Below are 24869 nucleotides of genomic sequence, written 5' to 3'. Positions count from 1 at the left end.
TTTTGTTATGTCATTGCTAATTTTGCTCAATAGAAATCCAGACAGAATATACCTAGTTGACATTCATTTAATTTCAAATCTGTCGTGCAAATATCAATATTTTCATTTGGAAAAAAGTTTTTGCAAATTTTGTTTCCTGTCGAAAAAGAAATTGTGCGTGGTAAAATATTGAAAGTATTTCGGTTAAGATCATCGTAAAGTGGTGGAAATATAAATTTGATATTATTTTATTTTAATTTTTGGCAGATTGTTAAAGAAAATTGATAAGAGGAAAAAAATGTAGTTTTTTAAACAATTCTCGCGATTATGTCAGCAAAATAAGGTCAGTAGCTAATGTTTACTTTTTCACATATATAAATATATTGAAATTAAAAGTTAAAGACTCAACGTTTTATAATTGCTGACCTGTGTTTAGAAAATGTGAACGTAAAAAAGTTTCTAATTGTATTTTGCATACTAGGCTTTATATACATATATGTATATAAATTGTAATTAACTATTAAGATTCTTTACTTAAAAATTACACTTTTTCCACGATTAAAGAAATGTTAACTCCTCTTTATCTTATTTAACCCAGATAATTAAAAATTATCGTTTCTAGAAAAGGAGGTTTCGTCTATAAATTGTTTATCCACGAAACCTAATTTTCCATTTATTATTAGTTCGATTTAATTATAATTTTGACACAATTTCTTAATTTTTGACACAACTTTCATTATGGACGATATTTTACCATTCGCACTTTCTTTTTCCTTAATTTCTTTAATGACATTATTTATTTTTATCATTTTCTTATTTATTTTGTACCTATTTTAGTATTTTATTTAATATTTCAGCATTGATTTTGTATTTTAGTATTTTATTTAATGTTTCAGTATATATTTTAGTATATTTTATTTAATATTTTAGTATTAATTTTGTATTCTAATAATTTATTTTCTATTTTAGGATTTTATGATCAACGAGTTTTGAACGTTCAAGTAAACGAATTATTTTTTATTAAAAATATATTCGCAAATTGCTAATTGTAATAAAAATTAGAAACTTAAATTTCCTATTAAGAAACTATTTTTTTTTTGACAGCAAGGCAAAAGTATTGCAATAAAAATTTAATTTTTAGAAGAATTAAACAAATTTCGTTCATTTGAACGTTCAGAACTGTATTTTCGTATATTATTTAATTTCTTAATGAAAATATAAAGCGAAAATAATTCGAGAACCATAATAATGATAAAATTTTTTTTTATTTAAAAGCAAGTCTAGCCTGTTAATATGAAAAACGATAAAAATTAATTGTTTCTTTAAATTTTCCTTAAATGTTGAACTATCAGAAAGAAATTAAACATTTAAAATTTTTTAAAAAAATTAAATTTCGACTTCGATTTTTTCTCTTGTTTTAAATAACAATAACTTTTCAAATAACAAACAAGTTGTTCATTTCATGACCATTTAGCTTCCTCAATATATAAAAATTGCGGTTTTGCAAACTTTTGAAAAACTATGTACAAAAGGGTTCGTCCAGAAGATTTGTTAAAATTAAAATTATATAAATTATTTATAAGTTGTTATATAAATATTTGGTGAAATTTACACTTTAATTTGCCAATTGCTTCTTTTTTATGATAGAATAATCATTTCAAAATATTAATATTAAATAAATTATGAAAAAAATACAAAATTTGAATTTTTTGTGAAAAAGAAAAATATTTATTAATTTTATAAATTTTGATAAAATATATACTTTGTATACATCAATCGATTCGTTTTCTTGTCAGGAATGTAATTTTGAGAATAATTAATGAAAATATTAACAAATAAAAAAATTATTTCAAAAAATACAAAAAAATTATTTTTTCTAAATTTTAAAAAAATTGTATAAAAAAAATTTTGTAGATATTTTTGAAAATCCTTGTGTCAGATTTTAGGTATTAATGACTGCAATAAACCTGCAAAATTTCAGGTCAATCCATCAAATGAGATAATTTGTACACAATTTTTGTGACATACACACACACACACACACACATACATACATCTGGACATTTGCTCATGATTGAATATACATATGTTTTAGATGAAAATGAGTCCATATAACCTTCTTTTGAAAAATTGAAAATCGTCACCAATGCAAAGCTTCCTCATGAGGAAGCAAAAAGACAAATATTTAATTATTTCATTAAGTGGTTATTGAATTTTTTTCCTAATTTATATTCAAAAATTTCCAAACGATCAAATGAACAAAATATTTTTCCACTGTAAATATTTTCAAAAAAAAAAAAAAAAATTGCTGATAATTATAGTGAAAAAAGCAAATTAAAGAATTTTGAAAGTAAATTAATTTTTAATTGCGTTCCACAATATTATCAGTTGTAATAATCGTCGAATTTAATGTATAAAAAATTTGATGAGGAAATAAATAAATTTCGTTTCTTTGAACGTTCAGAACTTTAGCGACTGAAAACGATAAAGAGGAAAATTTAATTGAAACAGTCGATTAATAATCGTTTTTTTACATTAACAATACAATATACTTTACAAGCAAAGTCGATAAATTGGTTGTAATTTCAAGTAAATTTTATGTCCCTAAAGTTTCGAACGTTCAATTGAACGACGATATTTTTATTACTTCTTTTAATCCGAATTTTATTTTCAAAATATTGTTTTTTATAATTAAAAAATATTTTTTTAGCTGAATAAATAATTATTTACAATGTTTTTCCATTTCAGTCTATTAATTTTTTAAAATATTAGAGCACAAAAAAAAATATTTCGTTCATTTGAACGTTCGAAACTTTAGGTAAATTAAATTTTAGAATTTACAGGCTTCGGATATTATGGCTTTTTTGACTTTTCTTCCAAATTTTGCGACAAAATACCATATTTTTAGTATAAAATGCAACTTATTTCGATTTTTATAGTGTGAAAAGCATAACTATAGACAAATTTTTGAATAATTTTGCTAATTAAATTTTTGAAGTATACAATTAGGTATAAAGATTTTAAATAATTGAAATTTTGTAAAATTTAATTGAAAATAAATCATTTTTTCCAGTATTTTATTACAATTTTTGAAAATTGACTTTTAAAGAATTTTAATTGAAAATTTTTGAAATAATTGAATTCTCAAAAATTTTAATGAATATTCTTCAAGTGTAAATTCAATAAAAATGAAAATTAAGTTCTAAAAATAATATTAAATAGTTTTGAGAAAAGTAATTCTCTGGATTATTTCGTTCTAATTTTTTAAAATTCACTTGTTTTTAATATTTTCAACATTTCCGAAAATTCAAATACATGCGGGTATACTCAAAATAACATTAAACATTTTTAGAATTATTTTTAACTTTTTGGAGAAAATAATCATATTCAAAATTTTTAATTAAAATTCAAGATCCTAAAGTTCTGAACGTTCAAATGAACGAAATTTATTTATTTCTTTTCCAAATTAAATTTTTATTGCAATTATTTTGCGTTACTACAAAAAAAAATTAATTACTGAGTTTTCAAACGTAAATATTTCAGTTTTTAAATTTGTTTGTGATTAGTAATTTATTAAAATATCTTCAATAAAAAATATTTCGTTCATTTGAACGTTCAAAACTTGGGGATCATAAAATTCTTCAAAATAATTATTTTTTCTTTAAATTATGAAAAAATTTATATTACATAATGAAATTACATTACAATATTTATTAAAAACTAATTCTTAGAATTATTTTATCATAATTTTATAAGATTCAATTACCTTCGAACAAAGTAAATTAAAATTTTTTTAAATTTACTATTTTATAATTTTTGAGAAATTATTTATAATTAAAATTCTTCAAAAGTTTGATTATTTTTTTATATTTTTTAAAAACTTAATTCTTTTTAAAAGATTTTATCAAATTTTAATTATTTTTCTATGGTTTTACTAAATTATTTCTTAAAAGATTTTACCAAATTTCAATTTTTTGAACATTTTTGAATTGCATGTAATTGTAAAACTATTGTCTTTCAAAAATTATTTAGAAATATTTTTAAAAAGTTAATTTTACGAATTTCTTTATTTAAAATTTTTGAAAATATTCTACCTTAATATCTTTAAAAAAAATGGACGGTTTCAATTATTATAAAAAATTGAATTTTTGTGTTTAAATAATTGAATTCTCGGAGAAATTTTGAAAAATTATTAAAAATTGATATAGATAATTAATTTTGAGATATTTTTTTAAAATCTAATTTCCTGTAAAAAAAGAAATAAGAAGTATTTAAATACTTATTTAGCAAAATTATTCAAGTATTTATTAATTTAATTTAGAAACCAGTGAAGAATTAGGGAAATACAAAATAACATTTTTGTGACAACACTAAATTAAATAAACGACTTTTTTTTCTATTTTTAATCGACTAAAGCGACTTTTTTTGCACATTAAAGTCGTTCCGAAGCCTGAATTTAGAAAATTTTACTAAAGTGACAATCTTTTGATTTTTTAGCTTTAAAATTTAATTGAATTTTTTTTTGCGAAATTTTCTAGGTCCATGGAAACAAGTTTTGTCTCACAAATATCGACCGAATGTGAAATAATTAAAATAGAAATGCAACAAATTTTCATGAGAAAATTCGTGTAGAATTCTTACTCAAGAAGATAATTGTGAAGGATAATTTTTAATCATAAACATACGAATAATTGTTCCAAGGGTATATAATAAGTTATTTTATTTATTTGTAGAGAGAGAGAGAGAGAGTGAGAGAGACAGGAAAAGAGAGAAAGAACATAGAGACGAGAGAGAGAGAATATAAAAACTGCATGGTAGAGAATCATCGTTGCTTTGGTATAATAATGACGCGTGTGTACTTTCCTTCGTACGTGCATCTATAGGTGAATGCACACTTCGGATTCGGATTCAGAATCACAGAACGCGATTGGTTAATCAAGTATCCTGCGGTTCAATGCTGCTTTATAAGGTAAAATCTGATTGGTTCTCTTTCCGCTATAATTTGGACCCCGCCTGGCTACTGCCAATTGCTCCGACCGTCTTTCACCGCGGTATCGAATACTTTGTACACACAAATGTGTGTCGCCTCATCCTTACTCGTATGTGAATACACAACAGTTTTTGATGTGTTGTATATATAAGAGAGTGATGCCTCTAAAGATATGTATGCCCAGGGCCGTAATCCACTATTCTTTTCTTCATCTCAAATTAATTGGAAATTTATTCCGAAAAACTCTTCGAGAGTTCATCGTACACACAAAACTGTGAAATTACTGAAGAAAAAGAAAATAATAGGAAAATAATTACACTTTTTCCTTTTTTTTCTGTGTAATTTTTTATTTATTTCAAAGACTCATTCCAGTTAGACGATAATTAACAATATTGAATTCTTAAATAACAAATTGTTCTGGAGATAAGTGGCACAAAATGATTGTAATATTGTGAGAGAAAGAGAGAGAAGGAGACTGGTAACGAGAAGTAATTAAAGAATTTAAAAAGTCGTACAAACGTATAAAAATCTGATTTCAATTCTCTTTTTGATGTTTCTGTTCTAAATTTTTTTTTTACAGTCATTTACCGTTATTTGATAAAAATATCATAAAATATCCTCATAAAGTTTAGAACGTTCTAACGAACGAAATTTTTTTCTATTTAGTTATTTTTCAAAATTATTGTACAAAAGAGAAACATAATTAAAACTAAACATTTACTGCGTTAAGAACTTAAATTTTTAATGAAACAAAAGAATCAGAAAAAGCAATTTAAAAGAAATAAGAAAATATCTTATTTAAATATCCAAAATTTGAGGAACATATTTCAATTTTTATTTATATTTATTTCAAGTTCCTAAATTTTCGAACGACAATGAACGACAATTTTTTTAAGCTCCATTGTAATTTGTATTTTATCAAAAAACTAATTTTCAACTAAAAAATGTTCAGTTTTCATTATCTTCCATTTCAGGAGAGTAATTTTTGAAAATATTAAAAAACAGAAAAAATTTCATTAGAATATTTAAAATTTAAAATTTTAGGAAAATTTGAAAGAGTTACAATTAACTGATTAAATAATTTTAACAAGATTTATTTAGAAAAATTTTATTTAAAATTCTGAAAAATTAGTTTTTCAGTTTTTAGACAAAATATTTCAGTTTTGTTAGTTAATTAATTTTAAAAAGATTTACATGTAAATTTAACAAATTTTCCCAGAATTTTTCACGAAACATTGTCAAAAAATTTTAAAATTCAAATTTTGAAAAATTTTATTTAAAATTATGAGAAATTAGTTTATTTAAAAAATATTTTAGTTTTTTTTAATAAATAATTGAATTTTTATAAATAAAACCTAATTGAAAATTTTCTAACAGTAAAATAATTGAATAATTCATTTTCCAGTTAGAGAATTAAATGTTTTAACGGTTTCTTCTGAATTTTTATATTTATAATTTCTTGTTTTCTGACTGAAATTTTGCAAATTATTAAAAAAGGAAATAATAAATTTTACAAGCAGTTATTAAAATTAAATATTAACAGGGGGTCGTTCACAAACTACGTCACACTCCTAGAGGTGAGCGGGTGTCAAGATGTGTGACGAAATGTGGAAAAAAATTTTTTTGTTTGTAAAAAATGTGACGAAGGGGGGGAGGGGGTTAAAATCAGTCCGAAAAAGCGTGACGTAGTTTATGAATGACCCCTAGGAGTTTTTTTTGTAATTTTAACTTTTACGTTTATTCCTTTTACTGACAATCAGAAATATTAAAACCGAAAGGGCAAAAATAAATTCACTTTAAAAACCTTTTTCCTACTTGGGCGACAATTTTTTTAGCCCAATTTTAATTTGTATTTTACTATTTCTAATATTTTTATTTTTAATTTTTTAATAAAACAAATTTTTGAAAATATTTAAACGTAAAAAAATTCGTTCATTTAAACATTCAAAATTTTAGGGAAATTGAATTTAAAAAATTTTTTTAAAAATTTAAAATACATATTTTTTATGTTAAAAAATATGCTTATGTTTATTTATATTTACGTTTCTATTTATACTTTTTTTAAGATTTTTTTCTAAGATTGTAATTATCAGATATTGTGTTGAAAAAAAAATCCTGAAAATGTTCCAATGTTCAGATCTCAATAAGAGTAATTAATAGTATAGATGACACGTTTAGCTGCTTTCATTTCTTAGAAATCAGTCAACGTTTTATTAAACATTTTATTCTCCTTGGAATTTTATTTCATTGTCATTTACGGATGAGCTATTGCAACATATTTGTAATTGAACCAAATATTCGAATTAATTAGCCAATCGTTAATTTAAAGTATGAATTATTTGAATTTTTTTCACAAATAATTTTGAGTACCTAATGAAAATTTTTATCGAACGAAAAAATTTTGAGCTACGTAAAATTTTCATCGGTCGGAAAACATTTCTATTTTTGAGAATATTTATTCTATTTTTCCCTCTTATATTCTGTATATATATAGAGGAAATTTTCTTAATTAGAGAAAAAAAAGTGTAATTACTAAAACGTGACATTATCGAAACGGCATTTTCTTCAGAAAACTTGGTTTTCTTTCTGTATTTCATTGGAAATTTAGTTTTGAATTTGAAATGGACTTTGGATTATTTATTTTAATTTCCTTATAATAAAACAGATGTTTTCGGAATTTTTAAGAAATAACTGTAGTCTTTTGGTGTTCAAATCTTAAATTCACTGAAGGAAGACGTTTTATTTTTAGAACACTGCCTAGTTATTTACAGCTCATCCAATGTACCTAACTTTTCTTTATCTATTATTCTCCTACGTAAATGACGAGGAATAATTTTTCTTCCAATAATATATATATACATATAAACTTTAAACCTCTGCCCGTTATATAGTCTCAATTTTTCGAAAAATTACATAATCTGATTTTTCTTTCTTTCTCTAAAATATTTTCCATTATTTTTCCCAAATAAATAATAATAATCAAGGAAAATAAAATTTTTCAAAATTACTCCTAATTCTTTGAAATAAGGGAAAAATACAATTTTCGGTCCAATTGTCTTTTGTCATTTCGACCGAGATAAGAAAAACTTGTTTCTTTTTGGGGGAAAATAAAATTTCACAGGGAAGAAAATTAAAAGAAAGGAAAAGAAATAAATTTTGTGATGGACTGGCCATTTCATTGGAAAATTTTCCTAACCCCTGAAAGTGAACAGGTGTGGTTTCTCTCAAACCGCAATGAATTGTTGAGAGTTTGAAAAAAACTTGGAATAATTTAGTTAAGAGCATTAATATTCCTTCATCTTTTCTTCTATGATTCGCAACGGGGGGAAATTTTCACTTTTCGCACGAATGGACAAGTTTTTATTTATCGAGATTTGTAAATTTTTCTTGAGGATCATATAGATATAGGAAATTAGTACCTACACTTCTTTTTTATTATTTACAAACTGAAAAAAAATTTGAATCAAATAAATATTTATTTTTATCAGATAAATTTTTATTTAAGTCGATTAAATGGTATTGACTTGAAGTAATTTTTATTCAAGTCAATTAAATCTTAAATACTTCAAGTACTGCAATTATTGATTAAAATACAATTCACTTGATTTAATTAAAAAATATTTTATTGAATTAAATACTTATGACTTCAAGTAATTTTTATTTAAGTCAAATAAATCGTATTAACTTCAACTAATTTTTAAGAGGGGCCGTTCATATACCACGTGGACAGTTTTTCAAAGATTTTTGACCCCCCCTCCCCCCTTGTGGACACAAAAATACATGGGATCGTGGACATTTTCAAACTTTTTTTAACCCCCCCCCCTCCCCCCAAAAGTGTCCACGTGGTTAATGGACGACCCCAAATCAATTAAATGGTATTTACTTAAAACAATTTTAATAAAAAAATATAACTGGTATTTATTTCAAATAGTTCAAATACTAGAATTATTGGTTCAAATACAATTATTTAAATAAATTAAATGCTATTGTACACTAAAAAAAAACTTTATTTGATTCAAATAACCGATTAATTGACTATTATCAATTAAATATTTGCTTGAATCAAATAATTTTTATTGGAGTCAATTAAATGGTATTTACTTCAATAATGATTCAAATAATAAAAATAATTTTTATTTAAATGAATTTAATGCTATTTGCCTAAAATACCGAAATTATTGGTTCAATTACAATTTATTTGATTTAAAATGATCCTTAAGCTCCGAACGTTCTAAGTGAACAAAATTGAATTTTTATTAAAATAATTTTGCGTCACTGTCAAAAAAATTAATTATAAAGTTTCTAAATGTAAAATTAAGTTTTTTAATTTTACATTTATTTATTGCTAAAAGTAATTTAGGAAAATATTTCGTTCATTTGAACCTTTGAACTTGAGAATCGTTGATTTAAATAAATTTTTGATTCAATTTTATTTACTTTTTTGTTAATAGACGGTTATTAATAATAATCGCTGATTTTAATATGTAAAAACAATTTTTTTCAGTGTAAATCTATAAAGTTATCAGTTGATTAATTACAATAAAATTCAAATATTCATTTGGTTAATTTTTCGTTTTTTTTCAGTTTCGATCATTTTATGTAAATGAAGAGAAATGTATTTGGCTATTTTTTTCCCCTGAAGAAATTAATTTCCTGATATTGTCAGTCATCTCACTTTCACTCAAATGGATTTATTATGTACAAATTGAAAATAAGTTTCCTTTTTATTCATCGCTTATTGAAAATTATTATGGCAATATAGAATACTTTGGAAATTGGATTGAGAAAATGATTTTTTATATATTGATTATCGATCGGAAGGAAAAATGGAAAACATGACAATTTTTGAGGTATACAAAGGAAGAAGAGACGTTGCTGACCGAAGCTATAAAATTATTTTCCACCCTCTTTCTCTCTCTCTTTTTATCAATATCCAGGAACCTACAAAATATCAAAAGTTTTTTTCTCTATGAAGGAATATTTTTTTCGAGAGACAGAGTGAGGGAGAGAAGGAGAGAAAAAAAAGAGACAATGAAGGGATAGGAGCATTGACCAATATTCTTGATATATAATAGTCAGCTAGTCATTCCTCTGGGGTACAGGTTTTTGGAGTATTCAGTGACATGTCACATGAATCATTCGCTCCTCGATGGTGTACTCATAGAAACGCAGGTTGTTTCCTTTTCTTCCCAGGGAAAGAAAATGAAAGAAAAGTGAAGAAAATGAATTTGGAAAAAAGGATAATTTAGGCTTTCATTGTTATTCTTGTCTGAATTTATTTCTCGCAAAAGGAGCGATTTTCCGCGGACACGATCCTGGATGCTCAATTGTGTGGGTGCGCCTGTCGTTCAAGTGTGCGTACGCACTGTACCTACGAGTCAAGACTACATACAGTTTCGTTCGGTTCTGTCTCGGGGTGGAGTCAAGGGGGAACAGTTCATCGGGCAAAAGGTGGGGATCGACCGAGAGAGAGAGACGAATAGATATGGAGTGAGCGAGAGGGCAAGATTGATGGGAAAAGAGACGGAGAGTGAGAAAGATGAATAGAATGTGAGAGAGGGAGAAAGAGGGAGGAATGGAAAGAGTGGTAGAGAGCGACAGAAGCTCATAAAAAGAGGAAACGAGAGGCACCGACTACCTAGAAAGAGAGGGGGAGAGAGAGGGTGATATATAGGATCATGGAGTGTTGAAGAGAGATAGAAACTGGCCGGGTGGCCGGTACCAAGAGAGAGAGAAAGCAATATAGAAAAAGGGATCGCGAAAGAGAGAGGGAGGCAAAGATGTGTAGAATGATTCGGGCCTATGGACACGCTCGCACCTCGACGGTCTGTGCCGCCGCCGCAGCCGCCTTCAGTGAAAATTGTGTGAACGCGCGCCGCCAAGGGTGGCTTTCCGGGAAGCTATCGTCGTTGTGATAGTAAAGTGTGTTGCTCTCGAGGAAGACGTGTCCATGGGCCAGAGAAGGATCCTGGCGCCAATCGCGAAGGACTCTCTTCGCTATGTGGAAAAGTGACGCCGCACAGTGAAGTATCGAGCGTTTACGAGAGTGGCGACGGCCGCCACGAATTCTCGGATGCCCAAGCGGAAATCTCCTTCTCTCTCTCTCTCGAGCGCGCGATAATGGCGTACGCTTCGACGTCTTGTTTTTTTTATTATCAAGTGGCTGAAAGTTCGATCAGCTCAAATGCCACAGAACCCGTGAACCTGTCGCGCATTCATTCGAATCGAGATCCACTGAGACGAATCATCAACGACAAGATGACGGACGACCTCGCCGAAAAGTGAGATTTCTCTCCTCCCGCACCATATCCCCTTATCCAAAAGATTGCACTCGGCATTTTAGCAAGTGAACGTTTTTCTTATGTACATTGTTGTGCACCGACAAAATTCTCCTGTGCATATTGTTGCTCAAGGACCTTGCCATTACGTCAGGTTTGTAAGTTAGTCTTGAATTTCTCTCTCTATCTCTCTCTCTCTCTTAATTCTTGTTTCCATGCCACCAAAAAGGTATCTTGATTTTTGAACACCGGCACTTGAATTTTATATTTCCTGCTCCGATCCTTTCTTTCCGGAGTTTATAGTTGATTCTATAAGAAGCGCTCGGTTTTCTCGACCTTTCCTTTCCTTTACGGAATTTCAAGAGGTCTGTCTAACAAATCGGCGCCTCGCTTCAATTTTCTCCGAAAGGTGTGATCGATTTTTTCCAAGCTACTCTGGTTCAAGGGTGTCCAGCACCGCAAATTATTCTTGCCTTCATTTTAATTTAAAAACAGATGATTCCTCAAGAAACATCAATTCAAGATTTATTTTTACACTATTAATAAGGAAGAAAATAGCTCGTGTCCAAGAAAACAAAATATTTTCCTCCGCTAATTTCTTAGCTTTTCTAAATATTTTCAATACATTTTTAATACATTTTTATAAATTTTTATCATCTTTTCAATAAATTCTTTACAGCACATGTTTTATGTGCTTTCCTCGTTTTCAATTTAATTAACACTCGCGATTTCATTGCTTTTTAGTTATATTTTTCTTTACTCCGTATCGTTGTCTTTTTTATACACATAAAAACTAAAGTGTTTTTCATTTCATCACGTTTCGAATTCAATCAACAATTGATGAAATTTAAAAGACTAGTTGCCTGTCGAAATAATATTCTTGGAGTCTACGTTTTCTTTACGTATTGCATTCATTGGTGATGATGATTGTGCAATTTCATTGAATTTGCTTTAGAAAAATAATTATAGTTCAATTTTTATTTATGTATCTTCCTTTTTTGGAAAAAAAAGAATTTTTTTCTATTCTCAATGAAAAGAAACAGTCACGTGAAAATTTGTTGCTGACATTTCTATTTTATATTATGAATTCTACAGCTGTTTTCAAATATTTCAATTTGATTAGTGTGCTGAAAAGTATAGTGGTAAAACTCAACTGAAACCTGTTATTGACTTTCTTTTTAAAAACGAATTGTATAACATTAATTTTCATAAATAATTTTTTTTATTATCTTTTCCCTAATAATTGATTGAAGAAAAAAGTATTTGGAGTGAAATGAAGAGGAATTAAAAATATTTATTTGCAGAAATTAATTGAACGAAGAGTATATTGAATACGTAACAGCGAAATTTATTCTCAAATAATCTATTTTTACTGCAGCTTTCTAGCCATTTCTTCAGAAGAGAGACTTTCAGGCAAAATGAATACATTCTGAAGGGGAAGGGTTATATCGGTTATGACATATAATCATAAGCGTATAGCTTTTCCCCTTTAGCGTGAATTCGTAACTTCAGTTTCTCACCATCAACAACTGTTCTACTCGAAAATATCGATTTTATATTTATATAAAAGTGTCTAGAATAAGTTTCTTTTTACTTTACTTGTATATTTGTATTGATTCATGTGTTATTGTTATTATTTTGATTAATATTTGGATTGATGTTTCAGGCTAAAGAAAGAAGAGACAAACATGGGTACGTTATTGATTATAGAGAAGATTATTCGATACTCTCTTAAGCCTGAGACGGAGGCGAAGAGTCGTGCAGCATAAAGACATGGACTCGTACGACCTGTTTGGAGAAGATGTCAGTGGCTCAATGCTCGATGCTCTTCCTGATCTTGGGGGGAACGATCATTTTGACCCGGCAGGTGCGAACAATTCTGTCGTAGTGTCTAGAGATGGTCCCAATCCTGGTCCCAATGGAGGTGGGAGTTACATCAGTCAATCGTATAGTTTAACTCAAGAATCTCCTCTTCAAAAATTGACTTCGTTCGGTGGATCTGAATTTGGTAGTAATAACCCCTTGCAAAATCCCTCGCAACGTAGTATGTTTAATCAAAATATCGGCACTTTTGACGGCGGCGCACCGCAACGAGCGATGGTGCCAGGAGCCTTTCAAAATCAAGCGCGTAGCTTAGCCCCCCAGCACAGAAGTCCCCATCCTGGCACTGGGGGGCAGTACCCAACTTATAGTGACAGTATGTACTCAATGGAGCAGCAGCATCCAATGGCCAGGGCCAACATGAGCATGGACCCTGCAATGCAAGGATGGCCAGGTGCAGGAAACGCTTATCCTCAAATGCAGAGGCATTATAACCAAATGGCACCTCAACCTGGTACTTATAGGCAACACATTCCTCAATATCCCCATCAGCAGGATCAAACCGGGATCAATCAGAAAATACAGCAGCAACAGCAGCAGCAACAACAACAGCAGCAGCAACACTTCTCTGCTCAACAAGGAATGATCAGCAATATGGGTGTTCCACATCAATCAATGCAAACCAACGCAGCTACCGGAGTTTACCAACACATGGTTGGTCAACAACAACAACAGCAACAGCAGCAGCAACACTATCAGCAGAACAATCCTGCTGCCATGTATCAAGGTGCAGCTGGCTACACAGGTTTCGGTGCCACCATGCACCAACAACCCCAGCAGCCTCAACCACCCCAGCAGCAGGCGCAAAGAATGCCTCATCATCATCCGTCCCATGCGCCTCATCAAACTCATCCCTCTCATCAACAGTATCCTCAACACGCACCACAACATTCTGTCAATCAGCAACCACCCATGGATCCTCAGTATCCCCATCATTCGCCGCAAATGTTCAATCAACCTCAACACTCCGCGCCCGGACCACAGTTTAATGCCAGTAAACATGGTACGAGTCCTCAATATCGATCGTCATTTCCACAACTCTCGCCACAGATGTCTCCTAGGCCACAAATGTCGCCCAGACCGCCTCCAGTTCAACAACAAATGTCTCCTAGGCCAATTATGTCACCCGCTAAACCCAACACTCTCTCGCCTCATCCACACGTACAAATGCCACATCAGCAGCAAGGACAGCCAGGTCCCTTGTCTGTCTCGCCCTGTCCTCCGACATCAATGCCAATGAATCCATCTGCCTCGTCGCAACAAACCACTCTTCAAGCCCTGGAACAAATGGTCATACCGGTAGCCGTCTCGAATCCCAACGTGCCAAGCCAGGACTATGTACAGTTCCAGTCGCGACCGCCAATGTCGCACTCTTCGAACATTTTACCCCAGCCGCCAGCACAAAACTCGATGCCACCGGTGACTGGACCCAGGATGCCAATGCCCCAATCTTGGCCGCCTCATCCTCCTCAACAACCTCCTCAACAACAACAACAGCAGCAACAAATGTCACCCATCAGGCCGAGTATGTCCGTTCCCGACAACCGACAAATGATGGAGTCCCAGTCGCCCTCGACCTCCGAACAAAACTCCTCGCTGTTTCCAGTAAACGGCAACGACAGTATTCACAACGTAGTCGAAACAACAACCACCGAACCGCCAAAAATCGTGCAAAGTTCCATCGCACCCTCAGTGACCGAGAGCAACGAAACGCCCGATCAAACCGGCGCGACTCCAATGCAAAGTTCCGAAGTAATGGCTCAACAAGGCGGGAGTCCCGCGCCGAGTAATTCCTCCTCCATGGAGCAACCACCGAAGCAAACCCATCTCGAGCCCGTTCAGTCTCTGCCCGTCTCGAGTACCAGCAGCAACCTAGAGAGCAGCCACGACTCGCCACAATTGCAATCCGTTCAACAGCAATCGCAAATGCAGTCCTCGCCAGCTCCCAGCGTCGAATGCAAAACGCCAGACACTCAAAGCAGCGAACAGACTTCCGAACTTCCAGTCTCGCAACCACAAGCCAGCCAATATGGACCTTCTTCGCCTCACGTTTCGCAGACGTCGCCCCAACACTCGCAGCACCTTCCACCACACTTGAGCCAACCGCAAATCGCCCAACAAGTTCCGCTGCAAATTTCGCAGCAAGTTCCGTTGCAAGTTCCGTTGCAAATTTCGCAGCAAATTCCCCAGCAAGTTCCGCAGCAAATCTCTCAGCAGATTCCGCAGCAAATTTCTCAGCAGATTCCGCAGCAAATTTCACAGCAAATTCCCCAGCAAAATCCGCAACAGCAACAAATGGTCCAGTCAATAAATCAACAACCCCAACAATCGCAGCAAATCTCCCAAACGCAGTCGCCACTGAGCCAAACTCAGCAACAACCACCAATCGGACATTCTCCACAGCCGCAGATCAGTCAGTCCCAGACGCCACAGATAAGCCAATCGCAAACTCCCCAAGTGAGCCAATCGCCCCAACTAACTCACCAGCAAAGTCAATCCCCACAGATAAATCAAACCCCCCAAATAAGTCAATCGCAATCGCAATCGCCGCAAATCAGTCAATCACAAATGCAGACGTCTCCACAACAGCCGGTGATGTCCCAAGTCGCGCCAATGACACCGCCTCAGCCACTGGGTCAAACACAACCAGTATTAGGTCACTCACCACAACCACTAATGACCCCTCAAATGGGACAGAATATCCCCCAACAGGTGAATATAATTTCACCGAATTTACCCACGCAAATTTCTTCTTCTTCTCATCAACAACAAATACCTCCACAGATTCAAAATTCAGCGCAGCAAATTCCAAACCAAGCAGCACCGGCTCAACAAACGGGAATGGGAATGTCACCACAGCCGGGCTTTGGGGAGTACACGAATATCCAAAAGCCGAATAGTATGTATCCTAATGATATGATGGTTGGTGCCGGACAACCATACCATACTGGTAATGAGGTTGTTGGTAGTAGTGCAATGCCGAATGTGTATGGAATGCCACCAGGAACAACGCCAACGCCCGTTGCGCCGGCTGCCTTTAGTTCCTGTGCTCCGGTGACTCATCATCAGGAAAGGGCGGCTCTGCAACAGCAATTGCAGGAATTGTATTGCATGCCACCGGCGCCTGAGAATCAGGAGAAAATTGTCAATCTTCAGGAGAAATTGCAAGCACTTCAGCAGCATGAGACGAATGAACAGTGTAATGGAGGACCGCAGTGCATTCTTCAGACTCCGATGTTCACTGCTGCTGCTGTTCCTGCTCCTGCTCCTCTTCCTACTCCTCCTGCTCCTGCTCCTGCTCCTGCTCCTGCTCCTGCTCCTGCTCCTGCTGCTGTTGCTGTTGCGGCTACTGCTACTGCTACAACTACTGCTACTGCTACTGCTACTGTTGTTGACAGTCCTCAGGTTAGTTACACTTTTTTAAAGTATTTTTTATAATTACCATTTTTATATTTACCAATTCACCTAACTTGAATTTTCCATGAAACAGAAGTTAGCAACGTTTCCGTTGAGGCACAAAGAGACATTTTAAAAAAAAAAAACGAAGAAGCAAATAATTTTTTATAAAGAGAACTTAATTTCGACTTATGTTAAAAAATTGTGACTTTTTCTACTTTTCTTTCAAATTTTGCGACAAAATACCATACTTTTTAGTGGTTGGGGTGCAGTTTTTCTAAAATGTATTTTCTAATTTTTTATTTTCTGAAAATTTTTTTTCTAATAAAGGTGAATTTCTAAGAAACTCTTTTCTAAGGAAGAGGATTTTCCAATTTTCTTTTTTCTAATAAAGGTCATTTTCTAAAAATTTCTTTTTCTAATAAAAGTAATTTTCAAAATTTTTTTTTTAACAATACTTGAAATTTCGTTAAAAAGTTATATAATAAAAAATAGAAATTATGCAAATTTTTTTAACTAAATTTTAAAATAATCTAGTTAAAAATCGTAATTAACAAATTGAAATTATAGGGATTTTTTTCCTAAATATATTTAAAATTTTTTCAAAAACTGTTTTATAAATAAATTAATTTTGGAAATTTTGATATAAAAATGATGCAAATAATTATTTTTTTTCAAAAATAAACAGAATTTTGTTAACAAATTGTGATAAGAAATAGTAATTTTATAAAAAATTTTCTACTTTTTCAAAATCTACTATTTTAATAAAATTTTCCGAAAAGAATTCAATTATTTACAATTTTTTAAATAAATTTCTTGGCAATTATTCAATTATTTTTATAAATTTTTAAGTATTATAAAATTTATATTATTATAAATTGTTTAATTTCAAAAAAGTTTGAATTTGAAATTTTTTAAGTAATTTCCTATGAAAAAATAATAATATTTGAATATTTATTTAAAAAAAAGGTACTGATGTTTTTTGAATAATTTTTCAATTAAAGAAATTCGTAAATAAATGTAACAACATTTTTTTGAGTAAAATTTTGTCCTTTATTTTCTAAAAATTCAAAAATTTTCATTTTCAAGTACAAATAGAATGTATAAACATTTTTTTCCTTTATTCTTAAAAAACTTTGAATTTTATTAAGACAATTGTAATTAAGAAATAGAAATTATGTAAATTATTTCCTTATGAGAATTGAAAATTTTCTAAAAAAATTTGAAAAAACGGGAATATGTAATGTTTTTTTCCCAAAATAATAGAATGAGTTTGTGAACAATATTATAATTGAGAAACAGAAAATATGCAAAATAGTTTCTATTTCTTAATCTTAATTTTTTAACAATTTTTTTAACTTTTATCAAAATTATGGAATTTTACAAATTTTAGGAAAATGAATATTAGAAATTATAACTTTTTAGAAAAACTTTTTTTAAAAATCAAAATTTGTTAGAAAAACGTTTTTTAGAAAACAGATTTCATTAGAAATCGCTTTTTTTTAGACAAAAAGGATTAGAAAATATTTTTTAGAAAAAGTGACCACCTACCATTTTTAGTATAAAATACAACTTATTTCGATTTTTATAGTGTGAAAAGCATAACTATGGACAAATCTTTGAAAATTTATTTTTGAATAATTTTTCTAATTACATTTTTGAAGTATACAATTAAAAAGATTTTGAATAATAGAAATTTTGGAAAATTTAATTGAAAATAAATCATTTTTTCAAGTATTTTTAATTAAAATTCTTTAAAGTTTTTTTTAATTATAAAAAAATTCTTCAATTATTTTTGAAAAATTACATTACAATATTTAAAAAAATCTAATTCTTTGAATTGTTTTATCATAATTTTTTAAAATTCAATTGCTTTCGATCAAAGTAAATTAAAATATTCAAAAATGTACTACTTTAGAATTTTTGGAAAAATCATTTATAATTTTAGAGTTGAAGTTTAGTTAAAAATTGTATAAATTTAACCTTTTTTGCTTCATTTCGTCGACGTAAACGTTGATAACTTCGGTTTCATAATTTTTTACTAATTTAATTCTAATGCCGAAATACGAAAAAGAAAAGTGCTATGAAATACGAATTAAAATGACTTTTACTACTTTCAGAGTAAAACCAAAACTAATCGGAAATTTCTGCGCATTTCTACTTTGCAACTTTCAGTATTTGCGGAGTAAATTTTCCACGTTCGAAGTATATTTTTCAGACCTTGGATATTATGATTTTTTGGACCATTTCCGACAATTTTGAAAAAAGACGATATTTTCCATTTTTTTAAAAAAAATATGACTTTTTCGACTTCTCTTACAAATGTTGCGAAGAAATACTATTTTTTGGGTTTAAGGCTGAGTACAGAATAGGTTACAAAATTAAGTGGCGAGTGGCTAGGGTGGTGAGTGTCGTGGAATGTACAATAGTGGGGGCAACTTTTGACTTTAAGTTTAACCTTTTTCACCTCAACTTTAAGTTGAGGTTACGATTTTCTTTTTTTTTCTTTTTTTTGTTTAAGAGGTTACGATTTTCGAAATTTGAAAGCACAAATCTAGGCGACACTGCCCCCACTATCGTACACTCCACGCCACTCGCCACTAAATTTTTTAACCTATTCTGTATTCAGCCTAAAATCCAAATTATTTCGTCTTTTAGAGTGTGAGATATAACTATAGTCAAATGTTTTAATATAATAATTGAAATAACAGTTTAAACAATTTTTTTAGATAATTAAATTTTCAAAATACATATATCATTAAAGACTTTTTAAGATTTTAGAGGAAACAATCACTTTTAGAATTTTTAATTTAATTTTTTTAAAGAATTAATTAGTTTTATAAATTATTCTGAAATTCTTTTACAAAAATCAATTATTTAAATTTTTGAAAAATATAATTAAAAAGTTTTTAAATATTTGTAATTTTGTAAAATTTTACTGAAAGTAATTTGATTAAAAGTTTTTGAAAATCAAATTTTGAAGAATTCTAATAATTAAACTGAATAATATTGAATTGTTAAAAAGATTTTTCGGAAAATATTAAAAAAAAATAATCCAGTTTTTAAATGATTATTAATTAAAAATTTTGAAAATATAATTTTCTTTTATTTAAGAACGAACATTCTCTAAAGTAATTGGATTCTTAAGAATTTTCATAAAAAATCTTGAAATAAAAGTTTGAAAACAAAACATTTTGGATCACCTTAATAATTTTTTTAAAAGAAAATTTAAAGACTTACAATTAGAACTATTATAAAAAATTGAATTTTTCTATTTAAATAATTGAATTTTCGAAGCTCTCGAATAATTACATTAAAATAATTGATTTAGAGAGTAGTTTTTTTTAAACTCTAAAAAATAATTGAATTTTAAAATTATAGTTGTAATTTTTTTTTATTTTTTTTTATTTGGAAACAATTGAACTTCAGAAGTTCTGAAATTTAAAAAATTTTAATTCCAGTGGAAAAATAAATAACAAGTGGTCAAATATGATATTTAACAAATTTATTAAAGTTTTGAATAATTGAATTCAGAAATCAATAAAAGGTGAAGGAGCGTAGCAAAATTTAAATATAAATATTAAAAAAATATTAAATATTGAGAGTAAAAAATTAAATATTAAATAATAATATCAATATAAATAAATTAAATTAAATTTAAATATAAATTATTATTATTATTATTATTATTATTATTATTATTATTATTATTATTATTATTATTTTAATTATGAAATATTGGAAATATTAAAAGTTGCAAAGCAGAAATTTGCAGAAGTTCAAAGCAAAAAAAAATTGTAAAATTTGAAAGACAATCGTAATTGTTTAATCATGATTGTTTTTTAACTTTAAACAAAAAGAAACACAAAAATCTGCGTCACAATTATTGAATTTTTTTATTTGAATTTTTTTCTTTTAACGAAAATCGTACAATTCGGTATTTTATAATTTATAGTTAAATTAGTTTTATTTTGCGGTAAGAGGACTTTTTGGTCCGAAAAGTAACTCAACTTTATCTCCAGTTAAAAGAAAGATCAGAATACTTCTTAGGAATTTTTCAATAAATTATTTAAATTATTATTTATTTCAATAAATTGCTTAACTTTTTTTTTATTTGGACAAATTCAGATTAATTAATTTTTAATAATCAGAAAAATGAATCAGACGATGTTTTGATTTTAACTCGATATGAATTTCAACCTATTAGGAATGTTTACAAATTATTTTTAAAATATGTTTACCAACAGTAGATTAGAATTCACTTACATTTCACCTGTTCATTCTCGAAAGTATTTTAAATCTCTCTCCTTCATTCTTTCCTTTATCTAATCTTCCTTGAAGTTTGTTTGAATAATCTTTTAGTTTCTCATTATCCCGCCTTATCTTGAATCTTGAAACTGAAAATTGTGTATAGGTTTCGAGTACAACTGGCCGGGGTCGTAGTAAAGGAACGCCAAGGGCAAAGAAAAGTCGCAAGAAAGCCGATAAGGAAGCGGCAGCTCCTGTGACACCACAAACTCCGCAAGCTGAACAACCGTTATCTGATAATCTAGTCACTCAAGGAGACAGCAGCAATGTTGTGGACAGCGCGGCCGACTCTGAAGACATAAAGCCGTCCTCAGGTGACATCGAGGAGGAATGGAACAAGACAAGAAAAGCAAGATCGCCCAGAAAGCCAAGAAAGCCGAAAGAACCCAAGGAACCAAAAGAGCCGAAACCGAAAAAGGAACCTAAGCCACCGAAGGAGGCGAAACCGCCGAAAGAGGCGAAGGTCCGCAAGAAGAAGGAGAAGGAAGTCAAGGAGGGCTCTAAGCGAAGTAAAAAGTGAGTTGCTATTTTTCGTTGCATTCACCAAGTGTTTTAAATATTTCTAAGACTAAAGAATAAATATTCTTTACTCATTCGTTATTAATTAATTATTATTCATTCCTTTCCTTTATTTTCTTTTCGATTTTTAGGAAAGCCGCAGTTCAAGCAGAGTCTACAGATGATGTCAATGAAGATGTCTCTGCGAGTGATTCGACAGCAATTCAAGACTCAGATATTAAGTGCAGCAATTCGTCAGTGCAAGACGATAATGAGCAAGTGGATTCATCGACAAAAGAACCATTGGTTTCAGAGTCGAAGGACGAAAATGATGAAAAGGGAGAATCGGGCGATGCTGGCGATGATAAGAAAGAGGAGGACAAAGATGCTGCAACTGAAAGTGCAACACCCGCGAAGAAAAAAGCCTCCAGTCGAAAACGTCCCTCTGGTGGTAAATCGACAGCTGGAAAATCACCACGAAGTTCCAAGTACGTAACATATTAACATATTTTTCTACAAAGTTATTAACATTTTCTAAACTTATTTCAGGGTTTGCCACAGGTCAGAAAAATCAGAGAAAGTAAATTTGGTTAGGGAAATGAAAGTCAGGAACTTTTCCTAATTTTCGATTCAAAATTTTTAAAATTAGGAAAATACTGAAAAAAAAATTTAGAATTCGTAAGAAAATTCTGGATTTTGGTGTCCAGGAAACTTTGAAAATTTGAAATATTCTTCTATTCTTCTTGAATTTCTTTTAGTTCGCCTTATGAACTTTGAAGTCACCACGAATTTTAATAGGAAAGCTTAAATTTTTTTTCTGACAATAATTGAACTCTACAGAATATGAAATCAAATTTATGGTAATCAATTATTTAATTCTTGAAAAACTTGATTTTTTAATAAAAAAATATTACAGATTATTTAACGAATAATACTACTTGAAAACTCGGAAAATAATTAAATTTTATAAAAGTAGTTTTTACAATTTTTATGAATAATTAAATTTTAAGATTACAAATTGAGATTTTAGAAGATTAAAATTTTAAATAATTTTAATTGAAAACTCCGAAAAACAGAAATCACTGACTTCACCATCTCACCTTCTCACCTTTTTTCACTTTTTTAATATTTTGTCACCTATTTCACTTATTTCGTCAATATGTCACCTATTTTACGTATTTTTTGTAAATTTTCCTCTGAATTTAATTTTTCAGCAAAATTGTTAATCTTTGAAAATTCAATTTTTAATTGAGCTCAAATTCAGTTGATCTAAATTTCAATTTATACAAATTTGAAACAATGTAAATTTCAAATTTTGATCTTAATCAATTTCGAATTCAATTATTTTAAACTTCAATTTATATGCTTTTTGTTTTGATTTATTTATATTTTAGGAACAATTTTGCAAAAATCAATAAACTATTTTCAGGGTGTCCAGCTACCTTGAAAACCTTAAAAACCTTAAAAAGTACTTGAAATTCAATTATTTTCAAAAAATTAAAAAAATTGTGGTCAACAATTCAATTATCTTTATCAATAAATAATAATAATCTTCGACAAAGTTCAATTATTTTAAGGAATTTTAATAAAATTCATTGCAAAATTCAATTATTTTCGTAAATAATAGTATTAATCACAAGAATTCAAATATTTTCAAAGATTTTAATAAAAATCATGGCAAAATTTCAATTATTTTCAAAAAATTTTCTTACTTCGATGGTTTTCAATATACTACTATTTTAATAAAATTTCCCGAAAGAATTTAATTATTAAACAAAAGTTTTTAAAAAATTCTATACAAACTTTCAATTATTTAAAAAAATAAAATTTTACATTAATTCAATTATTTAAAATAGAATTTGCATAATTTTTTTTCGCGAAAATCAATTATTTTAAAATTTGCCATTAAATTCTTAGCAGTAATTCAACTATTTTCAAAAGTAATAAAATTCAATTATTTTCAAAAATTTTAATAAAATTCATTGCAAAATTTAAATTATTTTCAAAAAAATTTCTTAATTCAATAATTTGTATATCAATTATTTTAATAGAAATTCTCAAAAGAATTCAATTATTTAAAAACAATTTTGATTGATGTTTCTTAAATCTATGTTCTTTATATTTCTAATATTTTATCAATAAATTGTATTTAAAGTTATGTATTTATTTATTTATTTATTTTGTATGTAGAAATTATAAAATTTTTTATAAGTACTCTCTAAATTTGAATTAGTAAAAATGTTTACTAATTTGAATTAGCGACTGACTGAATATAGATAATTGATTTAAAGAACAATTTTAGTTAAAATTTCTAGAAGATAATTAAATTGAAATCACAAAAATAATTTTTAAGAAATTACATACAAAAGAAATTCTTATAAATTATTGAATATCAAAAGGTTTAGAATTTGAAAGTTTTGAAAATTTTAATTCCTGTGAAAAAATAACATTGCTGAAATATTTATTTGAAAGAAAAATTATTGATGTTTCGAAACTTTTCTTTAAAAAACAATTTTATTAGGAAATTTTTCCAATTCTTTGGAACAAATTTTTATTTTTATTTGGATATTTGGAATATTTTTATATATGTGACGCGACACGAGAGAAGGGACCTATCGTTAAAAAAATCGATTTTGAGATTATGGTGCTATTCGATAGATTATTCTTTGCTCTTTCACGTGAAAAAATCAAAAGTTGAAAAACTTAAATAGTGTTAATAATATAAAGCCCGAAAGTTAAGCATGTACGCGTAAATACACGGGTTTTCTGCGCATGGCGTCGCTTTAAACGCTCTCCCTGTAAAATTCTCTTTTGCGGCGATAGGTCCCTTTTCTCGTGTCGCGTCACATATATGTAAATATTTCCAACAGTATGACAAGAAGAATTACTTTTCCAATAATTTTGAAAGTTCTTCCTTTTTTTCTGTAGAAAATTATATCGAAACTTTTTACAGTTTGCATCTAATGATTTTTAGAATATTATTTAGTGAAAAAGTCTTTTCCTTCAAGGAAAAAGTCAAAATTCTGTCTGGATATCAGGGAAAACAAAATCAAATTTTTGTGGCAACCCTGATATTTATACAAATATGTTTAGATACTATAATATTAAGTTTGCTAAACAAGAAAATCGTAATGAAGTTTTTTTGCTTTTTTTCGCCGCAGAAAACGAAAGAGTCGAATTGCTCCGGATTCGGATGGCGAGGAATTGGCAGCTACGCCTCCACCATCACCGGAAGCCGGGGACGATCTGAATAAACGAAGATCAGCGAGAAATACACATCGAAAGAAGTACGTCGATGACGTGATGCTTCGCTTCTCCGACGATGAAGTTCCCCTTCAAGACGCTCAATCCAACAAGAAATCTGAATCTTCAGGTCAATCGAAACCGACATCAGTCAAGAAAGAGCCTGTTGAAGGCGGAGAAATTGGACCGAACAAGCCAAACTTTGTATATATTGTAAGTATAACATTGTATTTATCAAAAAAGATTTAAAAAATAGAAATTTCTTGATTTCATTCATATTTCCTGCTTACACAACG

General features: G+C 29.5%; 1 protein-coding gene across 6 annotated transcripts in view; it reads left to right on the top strand.

The window, feature by feature from the left end:
- The window catches only part of LOC122509786 (chromodomain-helicase-DNA-binding protein 7), a 56361-nt gene that overhangs the window by 1159 nt on the left and 30333 nt on the right, over window positions 1-24869 (top strand). For 4 of the 6 annotated variants that reach the window (XM_043624028.1, XM_043624027.1, XM_043624031.1 and 1 more), the window contains 4 exons: window positions 12914-16533; window positions 20939-21348; window positions 21483-21818; window positions 24492-24786. In XM_043624028.1, coding sequence (XP_043479963.1) covers window positions 13021-16533; window positions 20939-21348; window positions 21483-21818; window positions 24492-24786 — 4554 coding nt within the window. In that variant the 5' untranslated portion in view covers window positions 12914-13020. Of the gene's footprint in view, window positions 1-11256; window positions 11402-12913; window positions 16534-20938; window positions 21349-21482; window positions 21819-24491; window positions 24787-24869 lie in introns of those variants that run through there. The other 2 variants (XM_043624030.1, XM_043624029.1) reach the window with 2 other exon arrangements.

The sequence above is a fragment of the Leptopilina heterotoma genome, unplaced genomic scaffold (genome assembly GCF_015476425.1).
Source record: "Leptopilina heterotoma isolate Lh14 unplaced genomic scaffold, ASM1547642v1 Lhet_63, whole genome shotgun sequence".
NCBI lineage: Eukaryota > Metazoa > Arthropoda > Insecta > Hymenoptera > Figitidae > Leptopilina > Leptopilina heterotoma.
This window is presented reverse-complemented; position numbering and strand designations above follow the sequence as displayed.